The following is a 16,481-nucleotide window of genomic DNA, read 5'->3' as shown; positions in this document are numbered from 1 at the left end:
ATATCATGAAGTTGTCATCCATTCTTGGGCAAATAGGCAGGGAGTTCCAAAGCGTAGGTGCACGGTATGTAACTGACCGACCTCCACTCCTTGCTCTCCTAATTCAGGGAACAGTAAGAAGCCCAAGATTATTTGACCTAAGGCCTCTATTGTTACATTAAGGGGTGGCCAGTTGATGAAGAACATGTGGACCTGTGCTGGGTTTTTCCTGAAGTATAATGCATAATGCCTCAAACTGTGCGCTGCAGTTTATGGGAAGCCAATGTAGAGTCTTGAGCGCTGCACCTGCTGACTGTGTTTTTGGAATACCGAAAACACAGGGATAAAGGGATTCCAGCATCTCTACAACTTCATTGTGTACATACCTGGAAGTTTGGGAAGCTATTTATAGATTGATGGAGGGTTATTTCCTTAGGGTCAAAGGATCTATATTATTACTTCTTGTGATGTCATTATGACAGCGGGTGTGTGATATCACTAGATGTGATGTCCCTAATAGATTAGGGAATCTGGTATTGTTTCAATTGTGCTGAACATGTTAATTAGAATTGACACCAGCCAAGGCTTTATTTTAGAGCACCAGAACTGTCATGACATAAAACTTGCCACAGGTGAAAATTGCAGCACCATTGAAGTTAACATTTTACCAGGATTACCACCTAGGGATATTGCAATTGTGAATTACTGCCAGTGCTAGGAAATAACAAATGAAGTAGATACCAGCAATGGTATATACTTCCTGGTGTTAATAAAAAGTACAAGCACCACATACTCCATGCATTTATCAGTTAAATTATTCACACTGAGACAAAATATACTGCGAGATAGTACAACGACCACCGGTCAAAAATAACGTCCTGTTTCATGGACACTGTAGGACAACACACTTATAAATTCAAGCATTAATTGTTGGTGACCACACAATAATCATAGCTTCTGGCTGGGGCAACACATTACATGCTCTACTCATTTTAAAACCGGCTCTGAGCCAAGCTTAGTTCAGGTGGCAGAGTCCAGCAATGCTGCCAGTATTATTTTCTGTAATTCGGGATTTTCTGCCTGTGTTAGTTTTGCCCCTGGCAGTAACTCGATGGAGTGACTTGTATTACTATTAGGCTGTGTTTTTCCATTCCTTGGGCCTTTTATTGATTACCACAATGGCCCTTTCTGTATTCCTAATGACTTTCCCTGGTCGGAAGAATCAAGTTTGTAGGGTAAGTAGGGTAGTCCAGCAAATTCGGTATGACTGGATTTTTCTTGGATTGGGCAAAAAAGTATCCTTCTGTATAAAATTAATTTCACACTGGGTCGTGGGATCAGTGAAAACATGCATGCCCACCACGCACAAGTCCTGTAATGCTCTGGTACCGCCCATTTTCTGGGGAAGTATAAAATGGGGCTAAGTAGCATGGAACTGAGGAAGGAAAGAACTGAGGAAAGAACTACTTTATGAAGCATGAGAACAGGTAAAGCTGCTGCACATGAAACACTGTTGTTAGACTTGCCTTCTTTTGGCGTGTTTCCCCTGTCTTTTTGCTTTCTGACCTCCCGGTTTTGACTCTGTTTTTGCTGGTTTGATGTCTCTGCGCACTTTCTCACTGCTATTCAGAGTTCTCCTGTTGTAAATTGTGTTATGGATTGGTGATTCCATGATTGGTTATTTGATTTACTAGTCCGTCCCTAGTACAGTGCACTGTGTATGCCCAGGGCCTGTAAATCAAATGCAGCTAGTGGGTTTACAGCATTGGTTGTGCCACCCACACAAGCAGCCCTTCGAAGGTAACTTAGACATGCCCCTGCAGTGTCTGTGTGCAGTCTAGTACTCCATGTTGACTTGGCAAGTTCGCCCACTTGCCGGGCCCTAACCTTCCATTTTCTTAGATGTGATTCACCCCTACAGTAGGCCCAAGGCACCCCTGTGTGCAGGGTGCAGTGTATGTGAGAGGTAGGACATGCCCTAATGTGTGTGACATGTCCTGATAATGAAAAACTACCAATTTATTTTTTCACTAATGAAAGGCTATCTGGCCCGTAGGAAAGCATGGGAGTTAATTTATAACATCTTATAAATATAACTTCTCATTGGGACCAGATAGGAAAATAAAGTTTAGTATGCCTGAACTCAGAAAATAAAGAAGCATCTTATAGTAAAGATGATTTTTACATTCTGTGTTTGAAAATACCCCTTTTAGAAAGTTGGTATTTTCTTGCTGAGCCATCCAGTGTGCCTCTGCTAGGATGTGTATTCACTGTCTAGCTTTGGAGTGACAGGGGCAGGGGAGGAGCAGTGGCTTCTGAGAGTCTGATGAGTCAGGGCTGGACTGAATAGACCTGGGCTGCATTTAAAGTAGGGGTAGGAGATTTCCTTTCACCTGAATGGGCCTGGTCTGCCTTCAACAATACTGTCTCCACCTCCTGCCAGGAATCTGGGCCAGACAGGAGAGATCTGGTTTGGACTAAGCACAGACACTCTCTGCTGAGAGAACCACGGAATTTTGGGTATAAGTACCTGGGCCCAGACGCCAGAACTTTAGAACTCTTTTCAACCAGAAAAACTGCCAAGAAGTGCTGGAGAAGCTTTGAGGAGGAACTACCACTTTGCTGAGTGCTTTGCTGTGTTGGCCTGCAGTGGCTGCTTCTGTCTTGGGCAGTGAAAGGACTGGCCTGAACTTTCTGCAACTTCTTTATTGAGTATCTCCAAGGATTAGAGTTAGAGCTTTCCACATGTTCAAGAAGTCTCAGGAACAGTAAAGACTTCAAGTTCTTCTACCATCAGCACTGGGGACTGTGTGTTTTGTGCTGCAACGGAAGAGAAAGCAATCCGACGTTGTCTACAACGCTGCTGACTCAATGTCCAGAAGGCAATGCAGAGATACTGCTGCACTTTGCACCACAACCCTGGTCTCACCGACGACGCCACCTGACACCACCACCGAGCTGCAGCTTGCACCGCAACCTGTGGGCACCGCACTACGCACCAACTCACTTCATGCTCTGGTATCCCTGACGATGCGGGTCCACGCCGACATCAATGCTGCAGCTTGTACCATGGTTCGAGGGCACCGCTCGTAAGTTACACGATGCACCGTCCTCACCCCGCACCGCTGCCATGGCCTACTGACACGGTGTCATCGACTCCAGTTCGTCAGCCGACTACAGCGCTTCAGCAATGATGCCGCCGCCACTTGCACCGTGACATGCCAGCACCGCGATGAGCACCGCATCACTTTGCACCGCAGCCCTGGTCTCACCGATGCCGCTGGACGACCATCACCAAGCCACTGCCTGTACCGCGACCTGAGGGCACTGCACGCCACACCGCTACACTTTGCACTGCAGCACCTGACGCCTGCCGATGCCGGCGCTCCCTACTTCAGTTGCGAGGAGTTTGATCTGCAACGTGTGTGACTATAAAGGCCCAACGACTCCTGCACCGACTTCCGGAATCGACGCCTGCCAAAGCCGGCTCCTCAGAGCTCAACAAGAGGTCGCTGATGCCCTACATTTCTAAAGGTCCTGTTTTGCTGGTCTTCCCAACACCGTAGCTGGCCCGCGACACCACAGTCAGTCAGAGCTGTTTGGATTGTTGTTCACGACGCCGTGCTAGCCCCGTACAGAGCTACCAACTTCAAGGAACTGTATTTTTCAAGTAGTCTTGCAAAGTGTAAATTTTTAAGTACTGCATTGTGGATTGTTATAGTTGTGGTCTTGTTTTAAGTATATCAAATATTGGATATTTTTCTAAAACAGGTGTGGTTTCCTTTTGTAGTGTTTTCACTGGATTACTGTTAGTTATGTGCAAATGCTTTACACTCAGATAAGCCTGACTGCTCTTACCAAGCTACCAAGGGGATGAGCAAGGGTAATTTTAGCAGTGTAACTCCCTCACCCTGACTAGGAAGAAGGGTCCCTAATTGGACAAAGGTACCTGCCTCTACCAACTAGAGACCCCCATTTCTAACATCTGTCTTTTGGCAATTCTGTGATTTGGTTCCAGCAGATATCTTGTGCCAACACATTTTTGCTAATACAGAGAAGTCTGGTCTGCTTTTGCTAATGCTAATCAGCCTTTTATCTGGGTTGTCAATATACAAATACCAAATACATGCATTCAAACTTACAATGGTGTGCACAATTGCATTTATTTATTTCCCAAAATTGTGTGCAATATTTTGAAAATTATGCAAGAAATACTCCAAATGCAACCGCGGGTATCCTAAAGGAAAATTGAACGTGAGAGTATACCTTGTGTTCAAAACTCCCTTCTAGGAGACAATTTGTCTCTTGACACATTTTCCTCTTGTGCATTTCTCCTGCGAGACATTTTTCTGCTCAATCCAAACATCTGCAGCAATAAGATATGCCAAATTTCCCACTGATATAACATCCAACAGATAGCATAGTTTGCAAATGTGAAATGCCCAAATTACGCAAAACTTGTAGAACCCTAATGCCATCATCATATCTACTAAATGTTACCTTATACACATAAGTTCTGACCTCGTAACTTAAATGATGGAAAACGATTACTACAGATTCCCTTTTATAAACTCCTACACCACGAACATGAATAGCATGGGTGTTACACGGCACACAGCACCCTAACAGGGCTCTCTGTAATCTGCTAACAATGTTCTCATGTGTAGTGGCTTGGTTGATTGAAAGTGGTGCATGCCCTGTAACAGTACAGAGAAAGTTGCATGCCTGTGTGGTGGGCTAAAATAGTCCATTTGTTTTTCAGAAGAGCAAATTCATGAATTGTAGGTCAGATTGTAAATCCTTCGACTTCACCGAGACCCAAGACCCACCGCAAAACTCCTGCCACTACTCCACTGCACCCCAAACCCTACAATCCATCCTCCTCAACATCTGCTCCTTCCACAGACATGCCACGGAAATCTGGCACCTCCTCCACAGCACCACCCCGACGTCGCCTTCTTCACAGAAACCGGGGCGAATGCCACCTTGGGACCAGATATCGCTATCGCCATTCCTGAAGGCTACAAGATCACCGAGAAGGACCGCCCCAACCGTCCTGGAGGAGGCATCGCCATCACCCACAAATTCAACCTCCACTTGAGCACCTACACTGACGGGTCCACAGAACGGATGAAACACCTTCACTTCAAGATACAGACCAACCCGACCACCACCCTCTGAGGCACCCTCATCTACAGACTCCTGGACCCAGCGCACCTTTCTCCAACACCATCATTGACATCATCACCCGCAAGCCATCACCTCCACCGACAACATCATGGTGGGAGACCTCAACTTCCACCTTGACAATCTCCAAGACCCCAACTCCACCTTCCTCCTGAACAACATCCTCAACATCGGACTCAAATATATCGTACCAGAACCCACACACTCAGAAGGACACATCTTTGACCCTATCTTCACAGCAGGAAACTCCATCACCTTCGACCACACCTCCGAACTCCCATGGACGGACCATCATTGCATACACTTCACCTTCAAAACAACCACCACCTGCAAACCTCCACTCCAGCTCCTGCGTAGGAACTGGAATAAGATCTCTGACGACTAGATCATCGTCTGCCTCAGCAGCTCAACTCCAGCCAACACGGAAGACGACCCAACCATCTCAGCCCGGACCCTGCACAAATGGATCACTCACTGTGCCAACACCATTGCCCCCTCAAGAGGACTACCAACACACACGATAAGACGTGGGCTTATCCGGCGCACACCAGGATTTCATTCAGGACGCACCCGTCCTCACACCTGCTCCGCCTTACGGAAATTAGGAGTCACGTGCATTTACCCCGCCGGGCTCCTTATCTAATGAGATTGTTTTAAACCATTACTTCTTGATTGCCACGTATCATTTGCTTTTATTTGAAGATTTAAGTTAGATACCAACTTGAATTCCGCTTGAGAATCTCCACATACAGACAAGACGTCATTTTCACTGGTCCTGGGCCCTCCGGGTCGGAATTATCACCGATAGAGCGACCTTTCAATTTGTACCTGCCCGGTACAGCCCTGAAGAGTCGTAGTCAGACTGTGCCATACGCGACGAAACACGGTTCGACTGGTCTTTCCGTGTCTGAACATTAAAAGACACCACATCAATGCTGGATTAATCGTGTTACATACTGTTCATTGGTGTTTTTTATTAGCTTTTGTCTCTAAAAACAGTGTCAACAACGACTACGATATTTATGTTTATTATCCGAGTGTGCATGGGCACCGTGTTAATTATATTCTCCAGTACTGACTTCTGTTAGCACTCTTCTGTGGGGTTATAGGGTTTATCCCCTCGCCCCCTTTTGCACCTCACAAAAACAAGAAACCTTACACGTTGATTACTAGCGTTACTTTTAAGCTGTGCGCTACTTTCTAAAAACCCTTGCTCTGTCCCACAACACACGCCAAGAGAGCCAGCTGGTTCTACACCGAACTCTGAGAATCCAGACAAACCTGCAGATGTCTTGAAAAGATATGGAGGAACACCAAAACAACAGCTAACCTTGACAACTTCAAAGCAGCCGCCACTGCCCACCACAAGCTCATCAGAAACACATGGAAGAAAGTCCTCCAGGGCAAAATCTCCACCCACGCTAACAACAGCAAGGTAACTCTTCAGCATCATCAAAGAGTTCACTCAACCCAACAGTGAGACAACCGATATACCCCACTCCCAGGACCTCTGCGACAAACCCAGCTCATTTCTCCACCACAAAATCAAGACCATGTACGACAACTACAATGATGACCACCAACATGCAGAACCTACACCCCCCACTCCGACACCCTGGAGCCTACACCTTACAGCTGGCCCGCCCTCACCATCAAAGACATGCTGAAGACCATGGAGTCAGCCCACTCCGGGCTGCCCATGGACCCCTGCTCACACCACATCTACTACAGACCCACCAACCTCATCGTCCCCAAGCTTCAACAAATCATCAAACGCTCCTTCAGGACTGCCTCCTTCCCCGACAACTGGAAACACGCCAAGATCACGCTCCTGCATAAAAACCCATGGTGGACCCCACCGAACTCAAAAACTTCAGACCCATTGCTTACTCCTGTATCCGGTGTAACTCATCTGAAATGCCGCCAACAGCCAGCTCACTGCCTTCATTGAAGAAAACAACATCCTCGAGACCTCTCAATCAGGCTTCAGGAAAAACCACAGCACCGAAACAGCCCTCCTCGCCACAACAGATGACATCGCTACCTCCCATCCTCCTGGACCTCTCCGCAGCCTTTGACACAGTCTTTCATCTCACCCTAGCCCGCAGACTCCACAATGCAGGGATCCAGAACAAGGCCCTCAACTGGATCCGCTCATTCCTCTCCGGTAGAACGCAGCAGATCAGACTCCCACCCTTCCTCTTGGATCCCACACAGACCACCTGTGGAGTTCCCCAAGCATCTTCCATCAGCCCCACCTTGTTCAGCATTCTACATGGCCCCACTCGCACCCATCCCCGTCAGATCCCACTGACTCAACATTGTATCCTACGCAGATGACACCCAACTCAGCCTCTCCCTATCCAACAAACCCAACATTTCTAAATGTAACTTTCAAGAAGGAATGGAAGCTGTCACCAGGTGGCTAATCAACAGCTGCCTACAACTCAACTCAAGCAAACCCGAAGTACTCATCATGAGACCACACTCGATGCTGCAACAACACCTGGTGGGCCCCCGGCCTCGGGATACTGCATCTCCTACAAGCCACGCACGCAACCTCAGAATCATCCTGGACTCCGAACTCAAAATGGAAAGCCAAATCAACGCTGTCTCATCCTCCTGTTACCACACCTCCGACTCCTATGAAAGACCTTCAATTGGATCCCCCTCGAACACAGGAAAACCATCACCCACGCCCCCATCAGCAGTAGACTCGACTATGGCAATGGTCTCTAGGCAGAATCAATAAGAACCTCACCAGCAAACTCCAGAATATCCAGAATCCCTCCGCCAGACTAGTCCTCAACCTACCACGTCAATGCCACATCTCCCAAGACCATAAGACTCTACATTAGCTCCCCATCAACAAGAGAATCACCTTCAAGCTTTTCACCCACGCCCAAAAGGCCCTCGACAACACAGGACTTGCCTACTTGAACCACTGTCTCTCGTTCCACGCACCCCAAAGATCCCTCCGTTCAGCCCAGCTCTCCCCCACTGCTGTGCGGCGCATCAAGAAGACCAGAACAGGAGGTCGCTCCTTCTCCTGCCTTGTAGACATGGCATGGCACACTCTCTCACTTCACCTCACACAGATGCCAACACTCTCCAAGTTCACAAAGTTCCTCAAGACCTAATTCTTCAAGGGACTGCCATGAACTTCCAGTTTCCATGCATCACTCCCCCCCCCCCCCCCCCCCCAGCACCTTGAGACCCTATTGGGTTAGTAGCTGCGCTTAACAAACCCATGATTGAATGATTGATTGATCTTTGGGACAATTAAAGCACCACCGACCTTTTGTTTCATGTGGCACATTAACTTCAAATTGACAAGGTGCACAAGCGTTGATACAGGTTTTAATGAATGATACAAATTTTAAGCTACGAATTGAAGAGTCACAGCCAAAGTTCTTTGCTAACATACAGAAGCTATTCTTTAAAACAATTAAGAAGAGGAAGGGCACTGGACCACCCATAAAGAAGGGATGGTACGACCAATCCTGCAGAATAGCAAGACAAAATCTCAGTATAGCACTGAGATCTAAAATAGGAGTTTTAAATGCTAGGGACGAATATAGAAAAACCCAGATTAAGGCAAAAAAACGGTGGGATGAGAACCTTTGGCTAGACCTGAAGAAAGCATGTGTTGATAAACACCAATAAGAGTTTTGGGCCATATTAAAGTGGGGCTCAGGGGGAATAGCTGATTGCCCGAAAAATCATGTAGCAAAGGAGTCCTGGGTGGACTTTTTCAAACCCCAATATGCAGACAATTCAGGTTCGCAAACTGTTTCTCCTCCAGAAAGGGTATTTTTTACCAACGAACTATTTTCATTGAAAGATGTACATGAGGCAATGGATGGAGTGACCAGAGGTAGGGCGCCAGGAATCGATGGAATACCGGCAGATGTTTTTTTATCGGACACGGACAGCTGGTGTAAATACTTTGTATGGCTTGGAAATGCCATTGCACAAGGGGCAAAGATACCAGCAACATGGAAAGGAGTGGAAATAATACCAGTCTACAAAAAAGCGGATAAGGCTCTACCAATTAACTATAGGCCCATCAGCCTCATTGATTGCGCCTAAAAACTGATGGGCAGGATGGTACAAAACAAGATACAAGCCTGGATAGTTGACAAGGACATCCTCTCCCTGTACCAAGCTGGTTTCCGCCCTCTAACTAGCTCTGTCGATCAGGTATTCCACTTTTTAACTATATACTGGAAAAATGTAACCCTGCTAAATGGTCCTCTGTTTGCTGTTTTCGTTGACCTGAAGTCAGCCTTTGATTTAGTTCACCGGCAAAAACTTTGGGTTGTCTTAAGGGAACTCGGAATAAGTCCTGAACTACTAACTTTGCTTGTAAGGTTGCATGAGAACAATTATGCCCGGATTAGGTGGGGAGCCCAGGGAGACATCACGGAATCCTTCCCTGTTGAGAGAGGCGTGAGACAGGGCTGCGTCCTGGCCCCCACCTTATTCTCTCTCTACATTAATGGCATAGTTGACTTTTTGAAGCAATTTCCGGCGGATGCTCCACTATTAGACGGGAAGCGAGTTCCAGTACTAATGTTCGCAGATGACACCTTGCTGGTCTCGCGGACCCCCAGCGGTTTACAAAAGACAATAAACGCTTTTGGTGACTTCTGCCGGATTCGGGGCTTGGAAATAAATACATCAAAGACTAAATTTATGAATCTGAATCCCACTAAGAAATTCAAGGGGAAAATGGTTTACAATGGGGCTGTTTTGGAAGAAGTGGATGCTTTTACCTACCTAGGCATCTCTCTAAATGCTAACATGAACTGGAGATCACATATGGACTCTGTAGTGCTAAAATTTAACCAGCTGGCAGGGGCAATAGCCCAAAAGCACAAATCTTCATTTACAAAACCAATTCAGCCCATAATGGAGATTTATGGTATGAAAGTGCTGGGTGCATGTCTTTATGGATCAGAATTATGGGGTTTCACCAATTTGAACACTTTAGTAGTCGCAGAAAATACATTTCTACTGCGCATAATTGGTGTTCCACAGAGTACCCCCTCGACCCCACTCCACTACGATCTTGGGAGGAAAAGGATCGAGGATATGGTCAGACTGCGTCCCCTCCTATATTGGAGGCGCATAAAAACTACTCCTGAGTTGAGTCATTACGCAGCTGCCCTCTTGGATGTTGATAACTCTGATACTTTCCATAAAGTACTTTGGCTTAAAGAAGTGAGGAAACTACTTCAAAAACTGCACCTTGAACACTTGTGGTCTGCAGTAGACCCAGATGATTTTCCATCAAAGGCTACATTGAAAAAATTGTACTGGGACATGATAAACAACGCTGCATTGACTTCCAATCAACCATCTGTCCTGACATCCCAGTTTTTGGAAGTTAAAACGATCCCAAAATTTGAACAGTACTGGGATTTGATCTCCAAGCCTCTAGATAGGAAACTGTATTTTCAGTTTAGAATTGGCTCTTTACCTCTAAATGCTTTCACAGACAAATGGTCTCCTGATAATGTAAATACTTGTTTTTATTGTAAAACACATGTAGAGGATATCCCACATTTTCTATTTGTATGCCCCTTATATGCTGCCCCAAGGAATAGATGGTTGAAACCTGCATGCAGAAATTTGGGTACAAGGAAATATTTAGAGGCCTTAAGGATTCTAAAATCAAATTGTGCCCTTAACCTTGCAATTGCTGTAGCTAAATACATGGGGTGGGCATGGATAATACGCACGCGCACTTTAAAACTCTTATGAACTATTTGATTACCAAACCTTTCTTTTTAAACTTTGTGCTGTGTCGCTATTTTAAAAATGTGCATTTTTATTGTGTTATTCGCCAACAAAGTACAAACTGTATGGAATTTAATATGTTTTTTATTCTAGATTAGTATTTATTTTGTCTAGCTTAGGGATATATGCTTTTATGACAATGTTGTTGAATAAAGTATTTAAACTTGAAAAAACTTGATACAGGACCATGCCTTTTAGGATAAAAGAGATGAGAGTGCACTGGGTTTTAGGAGGGAAGCCTGTCATTAAAGATTTGCTAAAGATTAAGTAAACATAGCAAATAATTATTTTTAGAATTGTAAAAATGTGACATCTCATGTTTGGAGATTCCACTAAGGAATTAAATACCCTTAATTGGACCCAAAGATGTTATTGCAGGACATTAAATGTGGTCATGCAAATCTTCATTGACTTTCAATGTCCTTATTACATACAACAGAGGATATTTCAGCCATACATATTTCAGTGATGTTTCCTACGATCCCAGGCAATGATCATTATTAAAAAATATAAGACAAAGTAAAGCTTGAGATTGACAACCATGCTATGTTTAGATATAGAAGAAAACACCTTTTAAGTACTACCATTCAGCATTTTCTCACTGTCTGCGTGCTGATGCCTTACCATCAATGACAGTTTCTTTGAGGTCTACTGTAAAAGCAGTGCTTTTGTTCAGGGCCCCAATATAGGCATCAGAAATTTCCGCCAGGGTCACATTTCGATCTGTGCTCATCACAATCCTGAAGTTGACCACCACACTGCCACGCACAAGACTGATCACTTCAACGCGCATCATTCCATTGTCCAGTAAGCCTCTAAGGTCTGATGGGAGCAGCTTCTTTAGCTGTAACATAAAAAAAAGAAAGTACGTAGGAGGGTCTAATATTTGTGTAGCACTTAAAATCTGAGTGGCTAACCCAGTGCTACAGGCAGTTACTCAAGTCAAAAGTGCCTGCATCAGAATACAAGTGTCTTTAGCAATTCTTTCAATTTGATTCAGTCTTAGGTCATCATGGAAGAAGTTCCACAATCACACATACTATAAAAGGAGACATCAGAATATCCCCTTACTTTTCCATGCTTCTTAGGAGAAATTTATAAAAATGGTTCATCAGTGACCTTGCTCAAGTGTTGGGAATTATTTAAGTCTGTCATTCTAGGTTCTACTGCATTATATTTATCCAGAAGGCTGTTTGTAGTCTTAAAAGGAAGCCCAGTAGTAACTGCAAGAGATCTAAGTCAAAGTGCACGGTCACTACTATAAACATCCAGACAACAGAGAGATTGAATAGCCTAAGTCAGTGGCGTACCACAAAGGCTAAGCATGCAAGAATCATGCCAGATTTTCAGGTTAAAAAGCATTTTGTAAAATAATTTAATTCTGATACATTTATCTTGTTAACATATCCTGAAAACAAAGCACTGATTAGTTCAGTCCTACTTTAGTGCCCCTCCCCCCCCCCGTATAACTGCAAATGCCCAAAACTGCTGTCCGCCACAATAGCTAAATGGGACCAAAAAACGGTTGCTGACTGTATAACTGTGCGCAACCCATTGGTGAGCCCTCATGCATATGTTAATTTCTATGATCAGCACTTCCAAAGAAAGCTCTGTAAATCTTTGTCTCATTGAAGAGACCACAGGAGATCCACCGTGCAGCTATCCTTTCAATGAGTTAAAGATGTTTTCTACTTGGTCTAGACTAGATGGGATATTCAAAGTTTTTGAGATGCTTATTAGAAACAGCAGAAGTAATTCTGCTAGTAAGAGTTTTACCAACTGAAACAAAGAGACAGCAGAGTCAGCTCCAAGATTCCAGTGGAATAAATTCACAATATTTCCATCAAGGTTCAGCAGATATCCAAATATTCTTATGCCTGCAACAGAATTGCAGTCAAAGCCATGTGCAATTGTTTTGCTGGACTTTCCACGAGGTCACAAACTCATACATTGTAACCATGTTTTCTTACAATCTGTCAATTCCTACAATCAACGATCGGTAATGTATATGATTTTACGTCAGAATCATTAATTAGATTAAGCAAATAAGGACTGGAGCACACTCAGTCATGACAGTATAAATTAACCCCTCCCACGCTGGTGACGGAACCGTTCCGTCACGCCCCTTGGGTGGGTTGTGCTGGTGACGGAACGGTTCCGTCACGGCCCGCTCGCGGCGCCTGCGCGGCACGTTCTATTGAGCGGGCGGGCTGTGATGGAACCGTTCCGTCACAAGCACAGCTCACCTGAGGGGCGTGACGGAGCGGTTCCGTCACCAGCGTGGGAGCGCCGTGCGCCCCCGCCCCTTAGCACTGCGGCAGAATAGCCGCCGCAGTGAAAGGGTTAAAATAGTTTTCCTAAAATATATTTTACATCCGGTCATCAACTAAGAACAAACCATCCAGGTAAAACTACAAATAGTGAACTTAAGTCACTCATGGCCAGCTGATAGGAGCTGCTATTTTGGTTTACTATAGCGATCTTGACAGTTATATAGGCAAAAGCTTAGCACGTTACTTGTCCTAACACAATTACAGAAATGTGGCATTACTGTGAATGGCCTGATTCTAATGAAAAGGTTGTACCAGATTATAAGTTTGAGACAAAGATGCACAAAACAGCTAAACTTCTGGTAGCCATGGGACTGGGGCACTTCTGCTGGCTTTTTTGGTCCCATTAGTCAGGCTACTTTGCAGTGATTGCACAAAGGTCAAAAGGAGGACAATCCTTACAAGGCTACTTCACTTATTGAATACTTATTACTATTTTAACTTTGACCAAATAATACTGTTGGTTCTATGTATCTGTGGCATTAAAGCTTCCAGTGTCTCACCTTATACTTTTGTCCCAAAGAAAAGGCCTGCTTCCAGCAGGACTAAGTACAACAAAACATACATCTCTCAATACCAGTAGTGGACAATTAAATGTCACTTCTAAATCATGCAAAATGTGATGCAGCGTGCGTTACAAAATTCGTTTTATTAATTAAATTGTTTACTTACCTCCAAATATCCATATGCCGGTTTTTATCACCCCCCACCCTACGCCTCCCTGCCCCACCGCAACTCCCTCCACGGGCCGCGGCTGTGGTAGGCCTTATAATGATAGTGGGCACTTATAGGGAAAGTCAGTGTGATTAACTGTTTTGTCTGTAGCAAACACTTTATTATGGACGTAGAGGGAAAACTGCCCTAGAGTGCAGTTTTTGCCTCCCTTTGGCCTACAAAGTTCAGTTACATGTCAAAATTGGGTGGAATATGTGTGAGAAAGCCATATCTGGAAGTTCCAAGTGGATATCTGTACAACTTATGGGTCACTTAGGGTCGCAATATTTCTCTGGCTCGGCTCAGGGTCAGAGTCCAGCACTTTTGTCACCCTGCTGTGCCAAGTTAATCACATTTCTCTCCAGCAGCAGGAGAAAAGGCTGCCCCACACAAAACGAGTAATTAACAGTGCTTCCCTCAGCTCCTAAACAGGAAAGAGTGTGGATAAAAAAACAGCATCTTTTAATTACCTGTCACACTGTACTAGGGCTGGGGACATCCCAGGCTCACTGAACAAAGAAGGAAGCCCATACAACTGAAGCCAACTCAGGAGGGGGGCCCTCTTTGAACATTTGGTGGGAAAATCCCTGGCAGTGAAGTCAGCGAGGGGCAGAGCCAGGACCCCAAGAGCAAATATGACTAGTGACTCCTGGATGACGGCGTCTTAAACTGTCACAGCATGCTGTGCAAAAGGGTTGGGACAGGAGTGGAGAGGAGACGTGGCACCCTAGTATTGGGGTGGGATGCCTGGCTCTTAGAACTTTGCAACCCGCTTTAATAACTCCAGCACAAGGGATAGATGCTATTGTGGTTTGTGTTTTTTGTGCTCTTCGCTGCTGGAACCTTTGACTGCGACAGCCATGGACAACTGGAAGGGGAACCCCCGATTCCCAAAAGGACTCAGAACTCTATCCCCGGTGGATCCCAGGACAAGTGTGTATCTCTAAGCGCCAGTGAGAATGGCCCACTTACATCCCTTAAGGACCAGTTGGGGAAAAGCACTGGACTTCCTTGCCCAGAGATAAAGACCACAAGGATAGCTGGCGCAGGGAGCCAGTGTGGATCCAGTCCCTACCGAAGTACATCGTTTTGGAGATGAAGAGGTATGTTAAAACTGGTCCTGGTCGCTAGTGCTCTCTACCAGTAGTAAAATTACCCGAATGCATCTAATTCGGCCCAACGAGGTCTAGGTTAGGACATTTTCAAATTAAGCAATCTTTTAATGAAAAGGAGCAGGTGGGGCTCCCTTGCATCTCCTAAGAGGCCAGGGGGTTGGGAGAGTATACATATATTAATAGCCTCAGGGAGGGGGTGTGATTGAAAGTCTGAACGTTTGTTATTACTATGCATAGTTAATAAAAAACGTTTGCATGCACATGTCACTTTATGAATTATTTTACATAACACTACCAAAATATTAAAAAAGAATAATTCCGTCTTAAAATACAGGCTGCAAAGAGTTCGTTGAGCAAAGTTTGCTGTGCATAATTGTCCTTTAGTTCGTTTTTTTTTGGTTCTTTGGTTTATGGCTGCTTATTTGATTTACCGGTTTTATCAATTTCTAGGTTTGTTGAGTCGGAGTTCTATGTGCATTTTGTGGAGAGTGATGGCATTCTCAAAGATGAAAAACTTATTGTAGCAGCCTGCCTTTCTCATGTTTGAAGAGTTAAGATTCCTCTTGGCCCAGTTGTTAGATGCAAGATGGCGTTTGGGCCAGTCTCCTTTCTGCTGTGATGAGGAATTTTGTGAAGCAACAGTTTAGTTGAGTGGCAGTTGGGTTGAAGCAGATCTGCCTACAGGACTTAATCCTTTTTTGATTGAAGATGGAGGGCGCATTGAACGCCTGACATACAGTAGGCTTGGGCAGATGCGGATTATGTGTACATGATCCTCATTTCCGTTTCCGCTAGGCCGGCAGGTGTGCTCTCCTAGTTCCCTTTTCCAGGGAGGTAGCTGAGAGAGTATCAGAAGGATACCCAGGCGGTGTCTTAAAAATCTCTCCTTCGACATATTATTAAATCCTGCACTCAGGTATGGTTGTGGTTTGATGGCTGTGTAATCATTAAGAAAAGACCAGCTGTGTGCCCTTTCCGTCAAAGTTACTTTAGCTTTGATTATGGCTATTGCTCCTGTGGCTTATGTTACTGTTTTTTTGAAGCTCAGGTGAGTTGCAGGCATAATCAATAAATTAGTCAAGCCTAGTTTTGATAGGGAGTCTGGTCGGTGAGTTTCCCTGATATGTCAGTTCAACCCATAGGTGTGAATTCAGTGAGCCTTGCTCAGCTCCCCTGATCTTATGCTAGAGTTTTATGAACGGCCCCCTTCTGCCATGGACTGTTATTGTAGGCCGAATTCTAGCTGTATTTTGGCTGGAGATGTGTAGTTTGAGAAGTGGAAGATTGTTCTATAGGCATTGGTGATGATTTTATCCAAATTGATTGCGTCCCTCCATCGCTTCCGTAGGTT

General features: G+C 44.9%; 1 protein-coding gene across 1 annotated transcript in view; it reads right to left on the bottom strand.

Moving 5' to 3' along the window:
• LOC147698857 (uncharacterized) overlaps nucleotides 1-16,481 on the bottom strand; it is a 74,101-nt gene that overhangs the window by 33,987 nt on the left and 23,633 nt on the right. Inside the window, exon 5 of the mRNA XM_086933524.1 lies at nucleotides 11,596-11,815. Within this exon, the coding sequence (XP_086789650.1) occupies nucleotides 11,596-11,815 (220 nt within the window). The remainder of the gene's footprint in view (nucleotides 1-11,595; nucleotides 11,816-16,481) is intronic.

The sequence above is a fragment of the Lissotriton vulgaris genome, chromosome 8 (genome assembly GCF_964263255.1).
Source record: "Lissotriton vulgaris chromosome 8, aLisVul1.2, whole genome shotgun sequence".
NCBI classification, from domain to species: domain Eukaryota; kingdom Metazoa; phylum Chordata; class Amphibia; order Caudata; family Salamandridae; genus Lissotriton; species Lissotriton vulgaris.
Note: the sequence above shows the minus strand (reverse complement) of the source record. Positions and strands in the feature narration are given on the sequence as shown.